Raw genomic sequence first — 26,622 nt, forward strand, 5'->3', positions numbered from 1 at the left:
TGTCAAAAAATAAGCAAGGGCACAAAAAATTACTGTAACAGACCAAAAGGACTAAGAAACCAGCTTGAAAGAGCACCCCTCCGGCCATATCAGGAAATTCTGAACATCAAAATGTGTAACATTAAATCTTTAAAGAACCCATGATGGAATATATTCATTCACTAAAAACAAGCATCTATGAAATTATATACCAAGCACAGATTTCAGCTATGAATATATGATTCTCAATCTCAAGAAAGCCTAGGCTGGGGCTTCCTTGGTGGCTCAGTGGTAAAGAATCCTCCTGCCAATGCAGGAGATACGGGTTTGATCCCTGGTCTGGTAAGATCCCACATGCCTCAGAGTAACTAAGCCCGTGCACCACAACTACAGAGCCTGTGCTGGGAGCCGCAACTCCTGAGCCTGCCCGCCGCCTGGGAGCCGCAAGTCCTGAGCCCGCCCGCCGCAACTCCTGGGAAACCATATGCCCTAGAGCCCGCACCCCGCAACGAGAAGCCTGAGCAGGGCAAGCACGAGTAGCCCCAACTTGCCACAACTAGAGAAAAGCCCACACAACAAAAAAGACCCAGCCCAGCCAAAAATCATACATAAATGCAAAAAAAAAAAAAAACCCTGGGGTGAAGGTGCGGGACAGGGAGAAAAATGTAACTAGTATAATGTGTGTTTGAAAATCTGATAGGGTGATAGGTAGTATAGTAAGAAAAGGCTTCCCTAGTGGCTCAGACAGTAAGAAGTCTGCCTGCAATTGCAGGACCACCTGGGTTCAATCCCTGAACTGGGAGAATGGCAACCCACTCCAGAATTCTTGCCTGAAGAATTCCCAAAGGAGCCTAGCAGGATACAGTCCATGGGGTCCCAGAGTCAGACACAACTGAACATAGTAAGAAAAATAAACTATTTCAGGAAAACTGTTTAAAAATGAAAAAATAATTTACACATCTAAATTGACACTAAAAAATTTTTTGAAGAGAAAACTCCTTCCTTCCTTCCTTATGGATAAAATGATAGGATCAGAAATATAGTATTTTATAACCAACACAGAAAAGCTGATTGAGGCAAGAATCATACTACAAGTACTAGACAAAAGTGTGCTGACAGGCTTACAAAATGCCCCCAGATTCATTACTAATTACAAAGAGAAAATTACAAAGGCTGTCATCTTTGCAGCTGTTACCTTAACCAAGTGATCAGATTCAATTTCATCAATAATGGGAAAAAACTAACATGTGCTTCCTAATGTAATATAAGAAAAGAACACTCTTGTGAATTATTCTTACCTGGATCTAAATGTCTGTAAACAGACAGACCCAAACTGAGTGACTGTCTACAAAATATTTTACAAACATGCTTCAAAAATGTCAATCTCATTAAAGACCATGTAAGACAATGAGCCTTGTTTCACAGGAAATAAACACTGAAATCTGGAGAGACAAAGAGTTATGATTCTGCAACTTACTCTCAAACAGGTCAATAAAAATAGCAATTATACATTTATGTAGGAGATGAAGCAATTGTAGAAAGTGTTAAGAACTGGAGAACCTAGGTAAAGAGTATACAACTCTTGCCACATTTCCACAGGTTTGAAATTTTCCCAAAAAAGTTTTTTAAATCTGGGAACACATTTCTGGAAAGAAGTTAATATAAGGTAAGCAATTACTATACAGCATATGCTTCCTAAGCATCTATTCTGATAGACACACACATGTATACAACACAATTATAAATACCTTTAATCCTCAACATTTCCTGAAGGAAACGGATAGCATACATCATTTAAATATTATACCATAAAAGTAAGAAAACTGATGCCTAAGCGGATAAGTAGTTCACTCTAAAGGCTTATTATCTCACCTTCAGAGAAAAAAATTAATTCTTAGGGAAAGAAAGGAAAACAACACACAGATAAGGGTCAGCTCAAAGTGATCACACTATAGTGTTTTCTTTCTAGTTTTCTTCATTTTTCAGATTTCTACCACAAAGAAAGAAAAAGAAATTTAAGCTCAAAATATATCAGTTAAGATTTTTAATAAAATAATTTTACAGTAAGGCACAAATGAAATCTTTCTAGAATTTAATAAACTTAGCCATTTCAAGTGATTAATGGTATTCTGATTCCCAGGTTTCATGACTGCAAAGGCAGGGGCGTATACAAATGGCCAGGCAGTAATTAGCTCCTGGTTTTTCTTTCCCTGATTCATTTACAATGGAATATTCGCATGTTTCCTCCAAGGGCGCTGTACCTTCTTGCTGGCCAGGACATCCAGGTCACGGCAGATTCGGGCACGTGTGGAGGAAGGCTGGATGATGTCGTCCACAAACCCTGGGGAAGCACAGGAAAGGAAGCAGATCACCTGCTGCCCACCAAGCCCTCACATGGTGCTCAGTGTGGGCACCACCTTATGGGGCCAACAGTGTGCATGTAGGGCCAGGCCGACACAAGAGAGGCTCAGTCCTGCCAACCTCCCCATGACCCCAGGAGCCCCCTGTTCCTCTGGCAGGTCCCAAACTGGCCCAGAAACATTCAGCAAGAAAAGGAAAATGTGAGCCCTCTTCCATCCTGTCAAGATGAATTTAGTACGGAATAAAATTAAGAAAGTACACTTTTATTTTTAAAAACTCACTACAATCATCCGTCCCATCCTGTGCATAAGTCTGTCTTGCCACTTTCTCTGCCACTCTTCCCATCAGGAAGTGGACTGTACTTCTTCACTTGGCCTTGTAAACTGCCTTGGCCAACAGAATGTAGCAACAGTAACACTGCAACTTCCACACCTAAGCCTCAAGGCACCTTCTTTCCCCTCTCACCCTCTTGCTGCCCTCAGAACACCCTGCAGAGCACGAGGACGCACCTCCCAAAGAATAAGCAACCCCGTGAAGGAGAGTCCAGCTGAGAGCCAGCACCAGCCATGTGCGTGGGGCCACCACAGGCTATCCAGCCCCAGTCAGGCAGCTAGATGACATACTTCCATGACTGATCCCAGCAGAACCACGACCCAGCTCAGCCCAGACCAGACCAAATGCTGACACTCAGAACTATGAGGGGAAGGTGCAGGGAGGTTATTTCAGACCACTTTGTTTTGAGTAGATTTTTCACAGTACTGGGTAGCTGGAATACCACGAAGAGAGATTTAGCCACTTCAGCAATGTTTTCTTGATCACAGTTACAAAGTGGCCCATACAGGCCTCTCTGCCCTTAAGTGATGACGGCTCAGGGTCCAGCCAGCCCTCACCAGTCTCCAGACTCAACAGGAAGGGCAAAGGTGGGCCTTCTCGAGCAAAATAAGCAGCAAGCAACCCAACAACTGAGCCGAGCTGCTCTCCCCACCACAGGCCCACCTCTCACGGCTGCAGGAAAAGGGTTGGCAAACTTCTCGATGTACTCTGCCTGAGCCGCCTCCACGTTCTCGTGCCCTTTGAAGATGATCTCCACAGCACCCTGTCACGAGAGGAGTTGGTGATCGCCCTGGAGGCCCCCGGAGACCAGGGTAGCCCTCCCCCCCAACATCACTGGGAGTGATTGCAAATGTCTCGGTAAACAAAGTGTGCTGGAGAGCAGTGGCCACCCAAGGGGCCTGGAGCGACCACCATAAACCCCCGGCTGCAATGGATGCTCAGCCACGGCTCCAATGACCAGGTGGCCCAGGCCGAGGCATCACCTGCCTCCCTAGATTCTGTCCTAATCTCTCCAAGTGCATTTGTCCTTCTCCGAGGCCAAGATATTTGGCCCAGTTTCCACTGGTAAGAGTCAAGGTCCCCTTACCAAGGGAAGCAGAATGCTATTACACTTTTTCATTATCCTGAGCCCTGAGCACACAACTCAATGGCCAGAGGCAGAGAAACTAAAATGCAAGTGTAGAAAAATGAGGCCTGAGAGAGAAGCCGTCCTGTCAGAACCCCTAAAAGTCAGCTTGGGGAGGCTGGGGCCTGGGAGATACCTAGTTCAACCCCGACAGCTATTTCAAAGCAGGAAAGGAGTGGTTAGTAGACTAGGCAACAGGGGGCACCCTGCCCAAAGTCAGCAGGGTCGGGACTACAGCTCGGCCCCCGTGGGCTGCAGAGTGGCTCCAGGACCTCTTGGGAGCTGGGGATGGGGTTGGGGAAACATCCAGTCCTCCAACAACTAGTTCAGCTGACTCAGCCCTTTCTGTTCTACTGAATCCCTGAACCCACTCGAGGCCCCTACTACCTGGGTCCGTGCCTGAAGTGAGAGTGCAGGAGGGGGATTGCCAGGGTCTAGACCCCAACTCCCTGGAGGCCTGGCGACCCCAGGGGCCCAGGCCTTTTCCCAACACTTCCCAGCTGTGCGGGGAGCATGGAGTCCCTGAAGCCAGGAGAAGGGGAAGCTGGAGGGTCTTACCTTTGCCCCCATGACAGCAATCTCCGCTGTGGGCCAGGCGTAGTTGGTGTCACCACAGAGGTGCTTGGAGCTCATGACATCATAGGCGCCACCGTAGGCCTAGAACAGTCCCAGATGCTGGACGTTAGAGCCTGAGTCAGCCAGATCACATCCCTGTAAGACCCTAGGAAGCCAAGTGAAGTGAGGCTGGAAAGCAAGACTGGGCCTCCTGGGCTCCTGAAGGCCCAGGGCTGGGAGGCCCAGGAATACGAGGGTGCAGCCACAGGCCTTTCGCAGTTCACGGTCATGGTCTTCCGGCCTTTTCCCACTCCCAGATGAGCAGGGACTTCTCTGCCGGGCGTGTCTGCAGGACCATCCACGCCGAGCCATCCTCGAGAACTTGTTAAGGGGAATGAGGCGTAGACTCCTTCCAGCACTGCTGACCCTCTCGGCCAGACCCCCAACCCCCAGGCCCCACCGCTGGGGGTGAGCAGGCTCCAGCCTCCAGCCTGAGCTCCTCACCTTCCTGGTGATGACCGTCACTTTGGGCACAGTGGCCTCTGCAAACGCGTAGAGCAGCTTGGCGCCGTGGCGGATGATGCCCCCATACTCCTGCGCAGTGCCTGTGGCAGGAGCAAGTTACCGGATACCCACAGAGTCTCCCCGGGGCCAACCCCCACTCTCAGCTGTGAGGGCTTCCCCTTCCCCACAGGGCCACCCCCAGCCAGTCCCCACCTCCAGACGCCCAGAGGATGGCAACGTCACAAATCCTGTGCAAGAGGACCTCCACATAAAGCGGCGTCTCAGGGCAAAACCACCTCTCCTGACCCAGCTCCCTCAGTGACTCACCAGGCAGGAAGCCAGGGACATCCACAAAAGTGATGAGGGGAATGTTGAACGAGTCACAGAATCGGACAAAACGAGCCCCTTTCACGGATGAATTAATGTCCAAGCATCCTAGAAAGAGAGAAACCAGTCCCAGCCCCACCCACACTGGGCAACCATTCAGAGCTGGTTTCTACAGGGGTACCAAAGTTTCGTCATCAGAGAAACTAAAGGAGAGCTTCATACTCCAAGAAAAACAGGGGGGACAGGAGACTCCCCCTGGCTCTGGCCAGAGGACCCAGCAGTGGCTCGGCCCCGGCGGCTGGCACCACACCCCAGCACAGACATCCAGCTTTTGTCTCGTGAGCTGAAGGGCAGTGGTCACCTGAGGCACAGCCCACCTCACCCCTGGAGCTGCAGTGGGAGGCCCTCATCCAAGGGCTGGTCTTCTAGAGTCTCTGTAGTTGCAATTGGATTCTGCCTCCATCAGCCACAGCCATGTGTTTGGGGAAATTACTTTCTGAGCCTGAGATTCCCCACCTTAAAAGGAAGGATGTTACTTCCCCTACTATGGAGGTGGTGGGTTAGTCGTGAAGTTGTGTCCAACTCTTGCGACCTCGTGGACTACAGCTCGCCAGGCTCCTCTGTCCATGGGATTCTCCAGGCAAGAACCGTGGAGTGGATTGCCATTTGCTTCTCCAGGGGATCGAACTCGGGTCCCCTGCATTGCAGGCAGATTCTCTACCAACTGAGCCACCAGGGAAGCCCTACCATAGTTGTAAGGATTAAAGGAGACGGTATCGGTAAAATGGCACAGAAGAGAATAAGAGCTCAATTACTAGTAAGTCCCCTCACCCAGAACGGTCTGCAGAGCATTCTACGAGGCGAGCATTATCCTGATACCAAAACTTCTTGTTTTGGGACAAGAAAATGCGACGCAAAATCCCTCATGAAAAGTTCTGAGATATTAGAAAAACACTGCCAAGTGCAGTTTAACCCAAGAATCCAGAGCTGATCTAATGTGTGAAAAGCAGTGAAATTATTAAAGGAAAAAAAAATACGGTCATCACAACAGATACAAACATCTGAGGAAATCCAATATTCATAATTAAAAACCAGCAGTAAACTATGAGTGCAATGGAACTTCTACTGTCTGATAAAGAATGTCCATAAAAAACTTAAATACTCATGGATCAGAAGAATATATAAATTCCCAAACTGAACTATGCCAGTGCTGTCCAAGAGAACTTTCTATGATGAAGAAAATGTTCTCTGACTCTGTTATTTGTTGACATAGTAACAACTAGACACATGTGGCTACTGAACACCTGAAACATGATAGGGAAAGTGAGAGACTAAGCTCCTAATCGTATTGAATCTTAATTACTTACACTATTTTATTATTTTAGATTTAAAGCTTAATAGGCTAGCATAGCTGGACAAATTTGCATTTTCAAGCAATTCCTATCAAAATCATAGGAAATGCCTTTGTAGAAACTGATAAATCGGATCTTCACGACCCAGATAATCATGATGATGTGATCACTAATCTAGAGCCAGACATCTTGGAATGTGAAGTCAAGTGGGCCTTAGAAAGCATCACTATGAACAAAGCTAGTGGAGGTGATGGAATTCCAGTTGAGCTGTTACAAATCCTGAAAGATGATGCTGTGAAAGTGCTGCCCTCAATATGCCAGCAAATTTGGAAAACTCAGCAGTGGCCACAGGACTGGAAAAGGTCAGTTTTCATTCCAATCCCAAAGAAAGGCAATGCCAAAGAATGCTCAAACTACCACACAATTGCACTCATCTCACATGCTAGTAAAGTAATGCTCAAAATTCTCCAAGCCAGACTTCAGCAATACATGAACCGTGAACTCCCTGATGTACAAGCTGGTTTTAGAAAAGGCAGAGGGACCAGAGATCAAATTGCCAACATCTGCTGGATCATGGAAAAAGCAAGAGAGTTCCAGAAAAACATCTATTTCTGCTTTATTGGCTATGCCAAAGCCTTTGACTGTGTGGATCACAATAAACTGTGGAAAATTCTGAAAGAGATGGGAATACCAGACCACCTGACCTGCCTCTTGAGAAATCTGTATGCAGGCCAGGAAGCAACAGTTAGAACTGGACATGGAACAACAGACTGGTTCCAAATAGGAAAAGGAGTACGTCCAGGCTGTATATTGTCACCCTGCTTATTTAACTTATATGCAGAGTACATCATGAGAAACGCTGGACTGGAAGAAACAGAAGCTGAAATCAAGATTGCCAGGAGAAATCTCAATAACCTCAGATATGCAGATGATACCACCCTTATGGCAGGAAGTAAAGAGGAGCTAAAAAGCCTCTTGATGAAAGTGAAAGAGAAGAGTGAAAAAGTTGGCTTAAAGCTCAACATTCAGAAAACGAAGATCATGGCATCCAGTCCCATCACTCCATGGGAAATAGATGGGGAAACAGTAGAAACAATGTCAGACTTTATTTTGGGGGGCTCCAAAATCACTGCAGATGGTGAGTGCAGCCATGAAATTAAAAGACGCTTATTCCTTGGAAGAAAAGTTATGACCAACCTAGATAGTATATTCAAAAGCAGAGACATGACTTTACCGACTAAGGTCCGTCTAGTCAAGGCTATGGTTTTTCCATTGGTCATGTATGGATGTAAGAGTTGGACTGTGAAGAAGGCTGAACACTGAAGAATTGATGCTTTTAACTGTGGTGTTGGAGAAGACTCTTGAGAGTCCCTTGGACTGCAAGGAGATCCAACCAGTCCATTCTAAAGGAGATCAGCCCTGGGATTCCTTTGGAAGGAATGATGCTAAAGCTGAAGCTCCAGTACTTTGGCCACCTCATGCAAAGAGTTGACTCACTGGAAAAGACTCTGATGCTGGGAGAGATTGGGGGCAGGAGGAGAAGGGGACAACCCAGGATGAGATGGCTGGATGGCATCACGGACTCGACGGACATGAGTCTGAGTGAACTCCAGGAAATGGTGATGGACAAGGAGGCCTGGCGTGCTATAATTCATGGGGTCGCAAAGAGTCGGACACGACTGAGCGACTGAACTGAACTGAAAATTCATATGGTAATACAAAGGAGATAGACTAGTCAAATGGTATTTTTTTTAAATAGCAGTATCAGAAGACTTCCACTAGCTAACCTGAAGACTCACAAAAGCAGGGTTTCTCTGTCTTAGCACTACCAACATTTTGGACAGAATGATTCTTTGCTATGGGGGTTTGACTTTTGCATGTAGAATGTTTAGTCACCATCTTTGGGTTAGACACACTAGATGTCAGGAGCCCCCCTCCACCCGTCACACCCACTGTGACAATCAAAACTGTTTCCAATATAGCCACATGTTCCCAGTACATTGAAATTGTCCCTAGTAGAGAACCACTAAGAACCATAAAGCTTCAGAAATCAAGACAAGATGGCAGAAGCATAAAGGCGGGCAAAACCAGCAACCAAACAGGACAGACGGGGAAGAAACAGACCCAGAGAACTGATTTCAGACCACGCACCAAAACCATGTGGAAAGCAAGTCTTTCTTAACCAACGGTAATACTGTTTCACTCCATACTCTACACACGAAAATCAACCAAAAATGGATCACAGAGCTTAACATAACCCACAACCACAAAGCTCCAAGAAGGTAACTTGGACTATCTTCAAAACCTTGCAGTAGGCAAAGATTTCCTGGACAGGACACAAAAGCTCTAATCAGAAGTCAAACACTGATAAAAAGGATTTTACCACTTTTTAAAAATAATGTGAGTCAAAAGACTTAATTAAATAAACAAACAAGTCACAGAGCAGGAAAAAAATATTTAAAATATACAAATCTGACAAAGGGTTCACATCAGAATATATAAAGAATCTTAGAAATAAACAATAAAAAGACAACTCAAAAAATAAAAACAATAGGCAAAGCTTCCCTCTTGCTAAATGCCAGAGGGAATGTCTGAGATGACAGACATGTTCTATAATTATTTTGGATGGTGATTACAGGTTGGGAGTCTCCCCCTGGGTGGGGAAGAACCCTGGAGGAGGGCATGGCAACCCACTCTAGTTTTCTTGCCTGCAGAATCCCATGGAGCCTATGGTCCATAGGTCCCAAAGACATGACTGAAGTGATTTAGCACACATGAATTGTCAACTTGCCAAAACCCACCCAAATGAGCATGTAAATGCCGTGCATTTTATGGTCTGTAAATTATAACTGTAAAAAAAAAATGTTTTAAATCTCCCCTCCTCCCTCTCTATCCAAATCTATGTTAATAAAGAATGCAAATGATGAGTCTTGGGATGAAGACAACTCTAAATTAAGAAACCGCAAGATGGAAAAGAGGTCAGAATAAAAATCAAAAGGAAGAAACATATGAGCAATGACAACCAAAACAAGATAAAATCATTGGGGAATTGAAAATAGAAATGGAAAACCTGTGACCCTGAGCTACCAAGAGTGGGCCCTAGGTCCAAGAGCTTGGCTGCCTCATCATAGTCCAGGCCTGTCAGAGCATCTGGCACCCAGGAAGTCCAACGAGCCCTGGCAAATTCTACAAGGAAGAAATAAGAACGGGTGCCAAGGGGGAGGAGAGAAAGGGGAGAGAAGGAGTGCGAGTTTGGGATTAGCAGATGCAAACCAGTATACATAAAATGGATAAACAACAAGGTCCTACTATATAGCATGGAGAACTATATTCAATACCCCATGGTTTATCATGACTATGAAAAAGTATATATATATTAATATATGTATAACTGAATCACTTTTTTTGTACAGCACAAGTTAACACAACATTGTAAATCAACTACATCAATAAAAAAGAAACAGAAATGAGAACCATGACAAAGGCCTCCTCTGTGAGCCTCTGACACTTTATGACACTCCATAAATATCACAAAGAAAATTACAAACTCAGAAGGAGGGAAGCTGAAGAACCACAATGGAACCAAGTATTCAGACCCCAGTAAGGGCTCAGGAAGGCCTTGGATAGAAGTCTACATATTTGAAGATAAAGTTTCCAGAATAAGCCAAGCAGTTTCTTCAAAAGAGAGCTTGTGAGAGTGTGCCTGTACCGGAGGGTGCCAGAACCTGCAGACATGGTCTCAGGACAAGAAATCTCTTTGTGCAGACACAGGAAATCATGTGAAGTCCACGCCAGGGACAGACACAGTAAGGAGGAGGAACTCAAGAATACGTGAACAGATGAGAACTCACCACAGGAACAAAATGCACAGTCAGTGCGTAAACATGATTTCTAAACAACAAAACGGCGGAACAGACAGCACCTAGCTCCTATCCTCAAAGAGAAGCATCAAAAAACAAGCAGAAACAGTCAGAACTAACTTTGTCAACATTCTGAAACAGACAAGTTAAGCAAAAGCTGAAATGGGAAAAAGGCAATTTAGAAACTGCAGAAAAGCTTTGTGGCATTTTGAATTACACTTTCCCCACATTCTCCCTGGTTCTAGAGGAAGGAAAGACGACCTCAGACACAAATCACCATGTAGGTCTGTTCTACCTTGTGTGAGGGCACCCTGAAAGATGATGCAAGCCTTTCATCTCTGTACCTAACTCAGAACTCATCCAGACCACAAAAGTAGCAGCCAACACTCACTGTGAGAAAAAAGAACCACCAACAGACATCTGGGGAAAAAGATTACAGTTGAGATCATCTAAGGCCAGGGAGGAAAAAAACAGGCAGCGTGGGGGTTTGGCGGGGGTGGGCCAGAATTTGGACATTCTAGAGCCACTGTATCTACAAGGGAATTCAGAAAGAGGCAGATATGCCTAGAGCGAGATGTATGCTCAGAAAAGATCTGAGAAGGGAAATTAGAAAGCACCTTGAATAAATCAGTGAAACAAAACAGAGCCCAGAAATAAACCCACAGAGCTAAGGACAATTAATCTTTGACAAAGAAGGCAGTATACAATGGGAAAAAACAGTCTTTCAGCAAGTGATATTAAGAAAGTTGGGCAGCAACATGTAAACCACCCTCTGAGCATACTCAAAAAGAAATTCAAAATGGCCAAAACCTTAAATGTAAGACAAGACACCATAAAACTCCAAGAACAGTACATGTGCAAAACATTCTGACATAAATCACACCCATATTTCCATAAGTCAGTCTCTCATGGCAACAGAAATAAAAGCAAAAATAAACAAATGAGATCAACCAAGCATATAAGCTTTCAAACAGCAAAGGAACCCATAAACAAAATGAAAAAGACAAACTTCCAACTCAGAGAAGATATTTGCAAATGATGCAACCAGCAAAGGCTTAATTTCCAAAATAAATAAACAGCTTCTACAATTCAATAACAAAAAAGCAAATAACCAACCAAAAAATGGTCAGAAGGCCTAAACAGACATTTCTCCAAAGAAGACACACTGATGGCCAATAGACACATGAAAATATGCTCATCACTGCTAATTATTAAATAAATGTAAATCAAAACTACAATGAGGTACCACCTCACACCAGTCAGAATGACCACATTAAAAAGTCTAGAAATAATAAATGCTGGAGAGAGAGCAGGAAAATGAGTGTAGTTCAACACAAAACAGTATGGAGGTTCCTCAAAAAACTAAAAATAGAGGTGAAGTATGACACAGCAATCTCACTCCTAGGCATATACCTGGACAAACTATAATTTGAAAATATGCATGGATTCCTATTGTTCATAACAGCATTATTTACATCAGCCAAGACATGGAAAGGGACTCTGGTGGCTCAGAGGTAAGACATGGAAAGAACCTAAATGTCCAGTGACAGAATGATGTGTGTGGTGTATACACATACAGAATGGAATATTACTCAGCCATTAAAAAGAATGAAATAATGCCATTTGCAGCAACATGGATAGACCAAGGGATTATCACATTAAGTGAAGTAAGTCAGAAACAGAAGGATAAATACCATATATCACTGATATGTGGGATACAGAATATGACACAAGTGAACATTTGTACTAAACAGAAACAGACTCACAGACAGAGAACAAACATACTCACGGTGCCCAAGGGGGAGGGTGTATGGGGGAAGTAAAATCAGGAGTTTGGTTGTTAGCAGGTGCAATCTATTATATACAGAGTGGATAAACAACAAGGTCCTACTGTATAGCACAGGGGAAAATATTCAACATCCTGTGATAAACCAGAATGCAACTAACTATGCAGTATAGCAGAAATTAACACAAAACTGTAAATCAACTATCAGTTCAGTTCAGTCACTCAGTCAAGTCCAACTCTCTGCAACCCCAAGAACTGCAGCATGCCAGGCCTCCCTATCCATCACCAACTCCCAGAGTTTACCCAAACTCATATGCATCGAGTCAATGATGCCATCTAACTGTACTTCAATAAAAATATTTCTAAAAAAGAAAATACCTTGAGATGAATGAAAATGAAATAACATTACAAAACAAAAGACCTGAGAGGATCTTAAGCTTTAACCTTGGGCTGATCCCTAAACTCTGTCTAAGTCTAGCCAAGTGTTGAAAGAAAGCCTCAATACAGAGCCAAACTGCAAAGACTAAAAGAGATGTTCTCTTATCTGTCTATTTTGGCACCTCAGTCACAAACAGCAGTTGGACACAAGCTAAGGAAGAGAACAAGGAACACAGCCCCTGCAAAACCAGTTAGGAAAAGACACTAGACAAACAGACCGCTACAGCATTCAACAATCAAAAAACAACAAACTCTGGAAAAGGGGGAGAATGTGATCCCAGAGTTCAACACATTATAATATTCAAGTGTTCAGTTTTCAAAAGCAATTAAAAAAAAGCATACAGAGAAACAGGAAAGTAGAACCATTCAAATGAACAAAATAAACATAAACAATCATCCTTAAGGAAGCCCAGACAATAAATTTACTAAACAAAGGTTTTAAAACAACTGTTTTAAATATGCTCAAGGAGGTAAAGAAAAACATGAAGAACTAAACAAACAAACAAAAAACAGGGAAAAAAATGTATGGACAAAATGAGACTATCAATGGATAAACAAATTATAAAAAAGAACCAAACAAATTCTATTACTAAAAAGTACAATAACGGAAGTGAAAATATCGCTACAGGGGTTCAACAGAATTGAGAAGACAGGAAGAAGGATGAGGAATCCTGAAAATACAAAAACTTAAATTATCCAATCAAAGGAACAGAAAGAAAAGAAAAACTGAAGTGATTAGAGACTAATGGACTATGAATATCATGAAGTAAACCGATATATACAGCAAGTCAGTACCGTAAGGAGGAAAGAGGAGAAACGAGTAGAGACATTGTTTGAACAAATAATATCCAAAAAAATTTCTCAAATCTGGCACAAGATGTGAAGAAACAAAACCAAGAACTGTAAGCCTAAGTAGAATAAACTCACACATATCCACGCTGAGACACATTATAGTCAAACAAACTATCTAAAGAAAAAGAATCCTGAAAGTAGCAAAAGTAAGTGATTAATCAAATACAAAGAATCGTCAATAAGACTACAAACTGATTTCTCAGCAGAAACCATGGAGGCCAGAAGACAATGGCATACATATGTAAAGCGATGAAAGTTCTGTTTTTTATTTATTTTCTTATTGAAGGATAATTACTTTACAGAATTATGTTGTTTTCTGTCAAACCTCAACATGAATCAGCCACAGGTATACCTATGTCCCCTCCCTCTTGAACCTCCCTCCCATCTCCCTCCCGATCCCACCCCTCTAGGTTGATACAGGCCCCTGTTTGAGTTTCCTGAAACATACAGAAAATTCCCATTGGCTATCTATTTTACATATGGTAATGCAAGTTTCCATGTTACTCTCTCCATACATCTCATCCTCTCCTCCCCTCTCCCCATGTGCATAAGTCTATTCTCTGTGTCTGTTTCTCCACTGCTGCCCTGTAAATAAGTTCTTCAGTACCATTTTTCTAGATTCCATATATACGTGTTCAGTTCAGTTCAGTCGCTCAGTCATGTCCGACTCTTTGCAACCCCATGAATTGCAGCACGCCAGGCCTCCGTGTCCATCACCAACTCCCGGAGTTCACTCAAACTCACGTCCATTGAGTCGGTGATGCCATCCAGCCATCTCATTCTCTGTCGTCCCCTTCTCCTCCTGCCCCCAATCCCTCCCACCATCAGAGTCTTTTCCAATGAGTCAACTGTTCGCATGAGGTGGCCAAAGTACTGGAGTTTCACCTTTAGCATCAGTCCTTCCAATGAACACCCAGGACTGATCTCCTTTAGAATGGACTGGTTGGATCTCCTTACAGTTCAAGGGACTCTCAAGAGTCTTCTGCAACACCACAGTTCAAAACTATCAATTCTTTGGCGCTCAGCTTTCTTCACAGTCCAACTCTCACATCCATACATGACCAATGGAAAAACCATAGCCTTGACTAGACGGACTTTTGTTGGCAAAGGAATGTCTCTGCTTTTCAATATGCTATCTAGGTTGGTCATAACTTTTCTTCCAAGGAGTAAGTGTCTTTTAATTTCATGGCTGAAATCACCATCTGCAGTGATTTTGGTGCCCAGAAAAATAAACTCTGACACTGTTTCCACTGTTTGTTTCCCCATCCATTTGCCATGAAGTGATGGGACCAGATGCCATGATCTTTGTTTTCTGAATGTTGACCTTTAAGCCAACTTTTTCGCTCTCCTCTTTCACTTTCATCAAGAGGCTTTTTAGTTCCTCTTCACTTTCTGCCGTAAGGGCGGTGTCATCTGCATATCTGAGGTTATTGATATTTCTCCCGGCAATCTTGATTTCAGCTTGTGCTTCTTCCAGCCCAGCATTTCTCATGATGTACTCTGAATATAAGTTAAATAAACAGGGTGATAATATATGTGTTAGACTACGATATTTACCTTTCTCTTTCTGACTCACTTCACTCTGTATAATAGGTTCTAGGTTCATCCACCTCATCAGAACTGACTCAAATGCTTTCCTTTTTATGGCTGAGTAATATTCCATTGTGTATATTTACCACAACTCCTTTATCCATTCATCTGTTGATGGATATCTAGGTTGCTTCCATGTTTTAGCGATTGTAAATACTGCTGCAATGAACAATGAGATACATGTGTCTTTTTCAATTTTGGTTTCCTCAGGGTAGATGCCTAGGAGTGGGATTGCTGGGTCATATGGTGGTTTTATTCCTAGTTTCTTAAGGAATCTCCATACCATCTTCCATTGTGGCTGTATCGATTTACATTCCTACCAACAGTGCAAGAGCGTTCCCTTTTCTCCACACCCTCTCCAGCATTTATTGTTTGTAGACTTTTTGATGATGGCCATTCTGACCAGTGTGAGGCAATATCTCATTGTAGTTTTGATTTGGATTTCTCTAATAATGAGCAATGTTGAGCATCTTTTCATGTGTTTGTTAGCCAACAGTATGTCTTCTTAGGAGAAACGTCTGTTTAGGTCTTTTTCCCACTTTTTGATTGGGTTGTTTGATTTTCTGGCATTGAGTTCTATGAGCTGCTTGTATATTTTGGAAATTCATCCTTTGTCATTGTTTCATTTGCTGTTATTTTCTCCCATTCTGAAGGCTGTCTTTTCACCAGCCTTAGTTTCCTCTGCTGTACAAAAGCTTTTAAGTTTAATCAGGTCCCACCTGTTTACATTTGTTTCTATTTCCATTACTCTAGGAGGTGGGTCATAAGAAGATCTTGCTTTGATTTATGTCATCAAGTATTCTGCCTATGTTTTCCTCTAAGAGTTTTATAGTTTCTGGTCTTGCATTTAGGTCTTTAATCCATTTTGAGTTTATCTTTGTGTATGGTGTTAGGAAGTGTTCTAATTTCATTCTCTTACACATAGCTGTCCAGTTTTCCCAGCACCAGTTATTGAAGAGGCTGTCTTTCCCCCGTTGTATATTCTTGCCTTCTTTGTCAAAAATAAGGTACCCATAGGTGCATGGGTTTATTTCTGGGCTTTCTATCTTGTTCCATGGGTCCATATTTCTGTTTTTGTGCCAGTAACATGCTGTCTTGATGACTGTAGCTTTGTAGTATAATCTGAAGTCAAGAAGGTTGATTCCTCCAGCTCCATTCTTCTTTCTCAAGACTGCCTTGGCTATTCAGGGGCTTTTGTGTTTCCATATGAATTGTGAAATTTTTTGTTCTATTTCTGTCAAAAATGCCATTGGTGATTTGATAACGTTCACACTGAATCTGTAGATTGCCTTTGGTAGTATAGTCAGTTTCACAATATTGATTCTTCCTACCCAGGAACATGGAATATCTCCCCATCTGTTTATGTCATCTTCGATTTCTTCCATCAGTGTCTTACAATTTTATGTGGACAGTTCTTTTGTCTCCTTAAGTAAGTTTATTCCTAGATATTTAATTCTTTTTGTTGCAATAGTGCATAGGATTGATTCCTTAATTTCTCTTTTTGATTTTTCATTGTTAGTATACAGAAATGCAAGTGATTTCTGTGTATTGATTTTGTATCCTGCACTTTGCTAAATTCACTGATTAGCTCTAGTAATTTTCTGATACTATCTTTAGGGTTTTCTATGTACAGTATTATGTAATCTGCATACCGTGAGCACGTTATTTCTTCTTTTCCAATCTGGATTCTTTTTACTTCTTTTTCTTCTCTGATTGCTGTAGCCAGGACTTTCAGAACTATGTTGAATAACAGTAGAGAAAGTTGACACCCTTGTCTTGTTCCTATTCTTAAGGGGATTGCTTTCAGTTTTTCACCATTGAGAATAATGTTTGCTGTAGGTTTCTCATATTTGGCCTTTACTATGTTGAAGTAGGTTCCTTCTATGCCCATTTTTTGAAGAGTTTTAATCATAAATGGGTGCTGAATTTTGTCAAAGGTTTTTCTCCATCTATTGAGATTATCATATGGTTTTTATCTCTCAATTTGTTAATATGGTTTCTCAAATTGATTGATTGGAATATATTGAAGAATCCTTGCAAGAATAAACCCAACTTGATCATGATGTATGAGCTTTTCAGTGTGTTGCTGAATTCTGTTTGCTAAAATTCTGTTGAGGATTTTTGCATCTATGTTCTTCAGTGATATTGGCCTGTAGCTTGTGCTGTCTTTGTCTGTTTTTGGTATCACGGTGATGATGGCCTCATAGAGCGAGTTTGGAAGTGTTCCTTCCTCTGCGATTTTTTGAAAGATTTTGGAAGGATAGGCATTAGCTCTTTAAATGTTTTATAGAATTCTCCTGTGAAGGAAGCCATTTGGTCCGGGGCTTTTGTTTTGGGGGAGATTTTTGATCACAGTTTCAATTTCAGTGTTTGTAATTGGGTTGTTCATAATTTCTATTTCTTCCTGGTTCAGTCTTGGGAAATTGAACTTTTCTAAGAATCTGTCCATTTCTTCCAGATTATCCATTTTATTCCCATATAGTTGTCCGTAAGTGAAGTGAAGTCGCTCAGTCGTGTCCGAATCTTTGCGACCCCGTGGACTGTAGCCCACCAGGCTCCTCCGTCCATGGGATTCTCCAGGCAAGAATACTGGAGTGGGTTGCCATTTCTTTCTCCAGGGGACCTTCCTGACCCAGGGATCGAACCCAGGTCTCCTACATAGCAGGCAGACGCTTTAACCTCTGAGCCACCAGGGAAGCCCATAGTTTTCCATAATAGTCTTTTATAATCCTTTGTATTTCTGCATTGTCTGTTGTAACCTCTCCTTTTTCTAATTTTGTTGATTTGATTCTTCTCTCTTTTTTTCTTGATGAGTCTGGCTAAAGGTTTGTCAGTTTTACTTATCTTCTCAAAGAATGAGCTTTTAGTTCTATTAAGCTTAGAGTTGGACTGTGAAGAAAGCTGAGCACTGAAGAATTGATGCTTTTGAACTGTGGTGTTGGAGAAGACTCTTGAGAGTCCCCTGGACTGCAAGGAGATCCAACCAGTCCATTCAAAAGGAGATTGGCCCTGGGTGTTCTTTAGAAGGAACAATGCTAAAGCTGAAACTCCAGTACTTTGGCCACCTCGTGTGAACAGTTGACTCATTGGAAAAGACTCTGATGCTGGGAGGGATTGGGGGCAGGAGGAGAAGGGGATGACAGAGGATGAGATAGCTGGATGGCATCTCACCAACTCAATGGACATGAGTTTGAGTGAACTCTGGGAAAATGGTGATGGACAGGGAGGCCTGGCGTGCTGCGATTCATGGGGTCGCAAAGAGTCAAACACAACTGAGCGACTGACCTGACTGTTTCTTTCACTGTTTTTCATTTATTTCTGCTAGGATCTTTATGATTTCTTTCCTTCTACTAATTTGCAGGGGCGGGGTGGGGGGGAGGGGGATTGTTCTCTTTCCAGTTGTTTTAGGTGTAAAGTTACATTGTCTATTCAATGTTTTTCTTGTATCTTGAGGTAGGATTGTATTGCTATAAACTTCCCTCTTAGAACTGCTTTTGGTACATCCCATAGGTTTTGAGTTGTCGTGTTTTCATTGTTATTTGTTTCTAGAAATTTTTTTATTTCCCTTTTGATTTCTTCAGTAATCTGTTGATATTTACAAATGTGTTGCTTAATCTCTCGAGGTGCTTGTATTTCTTACAGTTTTTCTCTTGTAATTGATATCTAGTCTCATAGCGTTGTGGTTGGAGAAGATGCTTGATGCGATTTCAATTATCTTAAATTTACTGAGGTTTGATTTGTGATTCAAGATGTCGTCCATCCTGTAGAATGTTCCATGTGCACTTGAGAAGGTGTATTCATCTGCATTTGGTTGGAATGTCCTGCAGATATCAATGAGATCCATCTCATCTAATGTATCATTTAAGTCTTGTATTTCCTTACTAAGTTTCTGTTGTGATGATCTGTCTATTGGTGTGAGTGTGGTGTTAAAGTCTCCTACTATTATTGTGTTACTGTCCATTTCTCCTTTTATGTCTATTAGTGTTTGTCTTATGTATTGAGGTGCTCCTGTGTTGGGTGCATAAATATTTATAATTGTTATGTCTTCCTCTTGGATTGATCCCTTGATCATAATGTACTGTCCTTTCTTATCTCTTGTAATATTCTTTAAGGTCTAATTGTCAGATATGAGGACTGCTACTCCAGCTTTCTTTTCCTTCCTATTGGCATGGAACATATTTTACCATCCTCTCACTTTCAGTCTGTATGTGTCTTTAGGTCTAAAGCGGGTTTCTTATAGATAGCATATATATGGGTCTTGTTTTTGTATCCATTTAGCCAGTCTGTGTCTTTTGGTTGGAGTATTTAATCTATTTACATTTAAAGTAGCTACTGATATATATGTTCCTATTGCATATTAAAAAGCAGAGACATTACTTTGCCAACAAAGGTCCATCCAGTCAAGGCTATGGTTTTTCCAGTGGTCATGTATGGATGTGAGAGTTGGACTGTGAAGAAAGCTGAGTGCCGAAGAATTGATGCTTTTGAACTGTGGTGTTGCAGAAGACTCTTGAGGGTCCCTTGGACTGCAAGGAGATCCAACCAGTCCTTTCTAAAGGAGATCAGTCCTGGGTGTTCTTTGGAAGGAATGATGCTAAAGCTGAAACTCCAGTACTTTGGCCACCTCATGCGAACAGTTGACTCATTGGAAAAGACTCTGATGCTGGGAGGGATTAGGGGCAGGAGGAAAAGGGGATGACAGAGGATGAGATGGCTGGATGGCATCACCGACTCAATGGATGTTTGAGTGAACTCCGGGAGTTGGTGATGGTCAGCGAGGCCTGGCGTGCTGCAATTCATGGGGTTGCAAAGAGTCGGACATGACTGAGCAACTGAACTGAACTGAATTGAACTGACTGCCATTTTCTTAACTGTTTGGGGTTGATTTTGTAGATCTTTTTTCTTCTCTTGTATTTCTTGGCTAGATAAGTCCCTTTAACATTTGTTGTAAAGCTAATTTGGTTGTACTGAATTCTCTTAATTTTTGCTTGTCTGAAGAGCTTTTGATTTCTCCATCAATTTTGAATGAGACCCTTGCAGGGTACAATAATCTTGGTTGTAGATTTTTTCCTTTCGGTACTTTAAATATATGCTGCCATTCCCTTCTGGCCTGCAGAGTTTCTGCTGAAAGATATCTGTTAAGCGTATGGGGTTTCCCTTGTATGTTACTTGCTGCTTCTCCCTTGTGGCTTTTAATATTCTTTCTACGTGTTTAGTCTTTGTTAGCTTGATTAGTATGTGTCTTGGCATGTTTTTCCTTGGGTTTATCCTGTATGGGACTCTTTGCGCATCTTGGACTTGATTAACTATTTCCTTTTCCTTGTTGGGGAAATTTTCAATGATAATGTCTTCAAAAATTTTCCCATACCCTTTCTTTTTCTCTTCTTCTTCTGGGACCCCTATAATTTGAATGTTGGTGCATTTGATATTGTCCCAGAGGTCTCTGATACAATCCTCACTTCATTTTTTTTTTACTTTATTCTGCTGTACAGAAGTTATTTCCACCATTTTATCTTCCAGCTCACTTATTTGTTCTTCTGCTTCAGATGTTCTGCTATTGATTTTTTCTTAAGTGTTTTTAATTTCAGTAATTGTGTTGTCTGTCTCTGTATATTTATTCTTTATTCTTCTAGGTCTTTGTTAATTGATTCTTACATTTTCTCCATTCTTTTATCAAGGTTTTTGATCATCTTTACTATCATTATTCTGAATTCTCTTTCAGGTGGTTTGCCTATTTCCTCTTCATTTATTTGGACTTCTGCATTTCTAGTTTGTTCCTTCATTTGTGTAGTATTTCTCTGCCTTTTCATTATTTTTTTTTAACTTATTGTGTTTCAGGTTTCCTTTTCCCAGGCTTCAAGGCTGAATTCTTTCTTTCTTTTGGTTTCGGCCTTCTTAAGTTTGGGCCAGTGGTTTGTGTAAGCTTTGTATAGGTGAGATTTGTGCTGTGCTTTTATTTGTTTGTTTTTCATCTGATGGGCAAGGCTGAGTGATATTTTCCTTTTGTTTGTTGTTTAGATGAGGCATCCTGCACAGGGGGCTACTGGTTGTTGGGTGATGCTGGGTCTTGTATTCAAGAGGTTTCCTTTGCATGAGTTCTCACTATTTGATACTCCCTAGGGTTAGTCCCATGGATGGGGGAGCCTGGTGGGCTACAGTCCATGGGGTCGCTGGGAGTCGGACACAACTGAATGACTTCACCTTCACTTTTCACTTTCATGCACTGGAGAAGGAAATGGCAACCCACTCCAGTGTTCTTGCCTGGAGAATCCCAGGGAAAGGGGAGCCTGGTGGGCTGCCGTCTATGGGGTCACACGGTCGGACACGATTGAAGCGACTTAGCAGCAGCAGCAGCAGGGTTAGTTCTCTGGTAGTCCATGGTCTTGGAGTCAGTGCTTCCACTCTAAAGGCTCAGGGCTTGATCTTGTGCTGGAGGTTGAAGGTCTGAGATCGAGGTGCCTGGCGTGGTCAGGTGAAGACGCTCTTCCAAGCCACAGACTCATCACTGGATCCTCCCCTCTCTGAAGCAAGGTGCTGGAGGGATACCCCAGTGTCTGCAGCAGACAGATTGCTAGGCAGAATGTGGCGGCAGTCTTTGCTCCTCCTATTTTTTTTAATAGTAGTTTTATTTTTTAGTATTTTGAGACTCCTCCATACTGTTTTGAATAGTGGCTATACCAATATACATTCCCACTAATAGTATACAAGGGCTCCTTTTTCTCCACATCTTTGCCAACATTTATTTGTGTTCATTTTGATGATAGCTATTCTGACAGGTGTGAGGTGATATTTCATTGTGGGTTTGACTTTTCATTTCCCTGATGATTAGCGAGGTTGAGGATATTTTCATGGGCATGTTTGCCATTTGTATTTCTTCTCTGGAAAAATGTCTATTCAGTGCTTCTGCCCTAGTAATTTCCACTCCTAAGTATGTATCCAAAAAAAAAAAACCACCACTAATTCAAAACGATACATGCACTCCAATGTTCACAGCAGCATTATTTATAATTGTCAAGATATGTAAGCAACCTAAGTAATCAACAGATGAACAGATGGAGAAAAATGGTATATATGTATAATGGGCTTCCCTGGTGGCTCATACAGTAAAGAATCTGCCTGCAATGTGGGAGACCTGGGTTCATCCTTGGGTTGGGAAGATCACCTGGAAACAGGAATGACTATTCCTCCGGTATTCTTGCCTGGAGAATAACATGGACAGAAGAGCCTGGCCAGCTACAGTCCACTGGGTCAAAAGAGTCAGATATGACTGAGTGGCTAACACTCATACATATAATGGACTACTACTCAGACATACAAAGAATGAAATTTTGCCATTTGTGGCAACATGGATGGACTTGGAGAGCATTATACTAAGCGAAGTAAGCCAGTATCATACAAATACTGTATATCACTTATATATGGAATCTAAAAAATATAACAAACTAGTGTATACAACCAAAAAGAATCAGACACAGATGTAGACAACAAACTAGTGGTTGTCAATGGGGAGAAATAAGACAGGAGGAGCAATATAGGGGTAAGAGAGTAAGAGACACAAGGTATAACGTAAGCTATGGGATACACTGTATAACATAGTGAATGCAGTCAATATTTTATAACTATAAATATTTTTAAATTATAACCTTTAAAAATTGTGAATTACTATATTGTATACTATAATATATTATACAGCAAATAAATATACTTTAATTAAAAATTTAAGAAACAAAGTGCTGAAAAAGTAAAATCTCAACCAAGAAGTCTACACTTGGCAAGCTGTCCTTCAAAAATGAGGGACAAATTAAGACATTTCTAGATAAACAAGCCGAAGAGTTTGTTACCACTATGCCTGCCCTACAAAAAATGGTAAAGCAAGCCCACCAGGTTGAAATAAAAAGATAGTAGATGGTATCACAAAACCGTATAAAGAAATCAAGATCTCCAGTAAAGATAACTACATGGGGAAAATGAAAGTCATTATTACTGTATTTCTGGTTATTATTTCTGGCATTATTACTGTAATGCCACTTTTTATTTCTTACATGATTTAAAAAAAAAATTCAGGGGTGCCCTGGCAGTCCAGTGGTTATGACTCCACACTTTCATTGCCAGGGCCTGTGTTCAACCCCTGGTCAGGAAACCTAAGATTGTGTAAGTCATGTGGTGTAGCCAAAAAATAAAACAGTAACAACAAAAAGCGCACTCCAAAAAGGTTCTTTGGAGAATTCTACAAAACCTTTAAAAATGAAATTGCACCAGTTCTCTATGATGTCTTCTAGAAGATACAATCAGAGAGAATATTTCCTAACTCATTCTATGAGGCCATCATCACCCTAATACTGAAACAACATTACAAGAAAACTACAGACCAGTGTCTCTCACAAGCATAAATGCAAGAATCCTCAACAAAATATTTAACAAATCAAACTCAGTAATAGACAAAAATAATTATACACTACTTCCAGATGGGATTTACCCCAGGTATGCAAGGCTGATTCAACATCTGAAAAACAGACTTCCCTGGTGGTCCAATGGCTAAGACTTCATGCTCCCAATCCAGGTGGACTAGGTTTGATCCCTGGTCAGGGAACTAGATCCCACATGCTACAACTAAGAGTTCACATATTGCATCTAAGAGTTCTTATGCCCCAACTGAAGACCTATGCTGCCAACAAAGATCGAAGACCACATGCGCCACCACTCCTTTTAAAAACTGTACTGGAAGTCCTGGCTAATACAACAAACCAAGAAAAGAAAATATATAGAAGCCGTACAGACTGGGAAGGAAGAAATCTAACTTTGTTTACAGATGACATGATTGTCTACGTGGAAAATCCTATAGAACAAAAATACTGCTGAAACTAATAATTACAGCAAAGCTGTGGGATCCAAAGTGAATTTACTAAAGTAAATCACTTTTCTATATACCAGCAATGAATTTGAAACTATTAGTAACAACACAATACCATTTACATTAGCACACACCCCTCTGCCAGAAAGAAATATATAGACATAAATCTAACAAAACATATACAAGATCTATATGAGGAAGATTACAAAACTCTTATGTAGAGTTTACAAAGATTAAAAAACTCAAAAATCTAAATAAGTGAAGAGATATTCCATGTTCATGGATAGAAAGACTCAATATCATCAAGCGGTATGGTATTGGTTAAATGAGGTATGGTATTGGTGAAACAAATCAACGGAACAAAAGAGTCCAGAAACAGACCTACATAAATATAATAAACTAATCTTTGACAAAGGATCAAAGGTAATACAATGGAAGAAAGACAGTCTTTTTAACAAATGATGCTGAAACATCCCTATCCAAAAAAACTGATGTAGACCCAAACCTTATACCTTTCACAAATAACTAACTCAAAATGGATTCACAGACCTAAATGTAAAACACAAAACTATAAAACCCGTAGAAGACAACATGGGAGAATACTTAGGTGACCCTGGGTATGGCAGTTAACTTTTTAGATACTCTACTTTCAAAGGCATGATCCATGAAAGAAATAATTGGTATGCAGGACTTAAAATTAAAATTTCTCCTCTGTGAAAGACACTATCCAGAATACAAGAAGACAATCACAGACTGGGAGAAAATACTTACAAAACACACAGTCTGACAAAAGCCTGCTATCTAACATATACAAAGAACTCTTAAAACTTGTGAAAGAATGTCAGTCTAAAACAGGATATAAAATGGAGAGGACATAAAATGGAGAATCACATACATTTGTCCTCAGGGAGAAAAAACTTAAAGACTAAAAAACTGATTTCTCTAAAATGCCTGATTTATTGAACACCAATAGTGCCAAAATTTTCTCAGATGACAGGGGGTTGACCAGGGGCTGTCTCATATCAAACTCAGGAACTTTAAAAACGGGAGATGACCCAGGTCGGGTTGGACTCAAAGAGGGGGCTGAACTGAGTTTTGTTTCTGTGGCTAAACTGATTTTTGTCTGCTCAGGAAGTTTTCAAGGCTGGTCTCCATTTGTTGTTTATTTTAACTGACTCTAACTGCACTCTCCCCTCTTTACATTCCTTGTCCATAAATACAACCTGCCCCAAACCCTCAATGGACTCATCTGTCACTTGCTACAGTTTGCTTGTCCTAAATTACAGTTCCTCTGCTATTCCTGAATAAACTCATTTTCTTGAGCTTGTTTCAGTTTACCTCTATATATTTAGATCAAACAAACTCAACAATAAGAACACAACCCAATTAAAAAAATGGGCAAAAGACCTGAACAGATCCCTTACCAAAGAAAACACAGACATGGCAAATAAGCATATGAAAATATGTTCTACATCATACGTCATCAAGGAAATGCAAATTATAATGAGATACCACTACACACCTATCAGAACAGCCAAAATTCAGAACACTGACTCCAAATCCTGAAAAAAGATGTGGAGCAAGAGAACTCTTCTTACTGCTGGTAGGGATGCAAATTAGTACAGCCACTCTAGAAGACACTTTGGCAAAATAAACATACTTACAAGTTTACTTACAAGCTAAACACACTCTTACTTTTTTGAGCCAGCCATCATGTTCCTCCATATTTACCCAATGAGGTGAAAACTTATGCATGTCCACATAAAAACTTGCATACGTATTTTTAGCAGCTTTATTCATAACTGCCAAAACTTAAAAGCAGCGAAGACATTTTTCAGTAGGTTAATAGAAAAATGAACTGTAATATAACCAGACAATGTAATATTAATGCTAAAAAGAAATCAGATATTAAGCAATGACAACACATGGAGGAAACTTGAATCACGGAGTAAAAAGCTTTATCAGGCCAGCTTCTCCCATATAACAAGTTGGAAGGGCCTGATCCAAAAAATCTACATTATGTGTGGTTCTAACTATACAGTATTTTGCAAAATTTTGGAAAACTATAGAAATAATAGACGCATGAGTGACTGTCAGTGGTTATCAGGCTATCAGGGTTATGGCTAAGGGAGTCATGAATAGGCAGAGGATTTTTAAGGCAAGTGAAACCATTTAGTATGGTGCTGCAAATGGTAGATACATATCATTACATGTTTATTAAAACCTACAGAAATGCAAAAGTGGTTCAATATACCAAAAAAATCAATCAGTATGATATACCACATTAATACAACAAAGGACAAAACCTACTTGATCATCTCAATTGACACAGAAAAGGCATTTGACAAAATCTATCACCTTTCATGAAAAACACTCAGAAAACTACAAACAGAAGGAAATTTCCCGAACATCATGACCATGTACAAAAACTTACAGCTAACATCCTATTCAATGTGTGAAGTGTGTGAAGTGTGAAGTCGCTCAGTCGTGTCCGACTCTTTGCGACCCCATGGACTATGGCCTACCAGGCTCCTCCCTCCATGGGATTCTCCAGGCAAGAGTACTGGAGTGGGTTGCCATTTCCTTCTCCAGGGGATCTTCCCAACCCAGGGATCGAACCCGGGTCTCCAGCATTCCAGGCAGATGCTTTAACCTCTGAGCCACCAGGGAAGCCTTGAAACACAAAATTCTCACCCTAGGATCAGGAA

The 26,622-nt window shown here is 41.3% G+C and overlaps 1 protein-coding gene across 1 annotated transcript in view; it reads right to left on the minus strand.

Annotated features, from left to right (window-relative positions):
* Positions 1-1,950: 1,950 nt before the first annotated feature.
* The window catches only part of PCCB (propionyl-CoA carboxylase subunit beta), a 98,777-nt gene continuing 74,105 nt past the window's right edge, over positions 1,951-26,622 (minus strand). Inside the window, exons 11-15 of the mRNA XM_052638914.1 lie at positions 5,186-5,293; positions 4,859-4,959; positions 4,358-4,456; positions 3,337-3,436; positions 1,951-2,320 (exon numbers count right to left, since the gene is read on the minus strand). Coding sequence (XP_052494874.1) covers positions 2,199-2,320; positions 3,337-3,436; positions 4,358-4,456; positions 4,859-4,959; positions 5,186-5,293 — 530 coding nt within the window. The 3' untranslated portion in view covers positions 1,951-2,198. The remainder of the gene's footprint in view (positions 2,321-3,336; positions 3,437-4,357; positions 4,457-4,858; positions 4,960-5,185; positions 5,294-26,622) is intronic.

This window comes from Budorcas taxicolor, chromosome 1 (genome assembly GCF_023091745.1).
Source record: "Budorcas taxicolor isolate Tak-1 chromosome 1, Takin1.1, whole genome shotgun sequence".
NCBI classification, from domain to species: Eukaryota; Metazoa; Chordata; class Mammalia; order Artiodactyla; family Bovidae; genus Budorcas; species Budorcas taxicolor.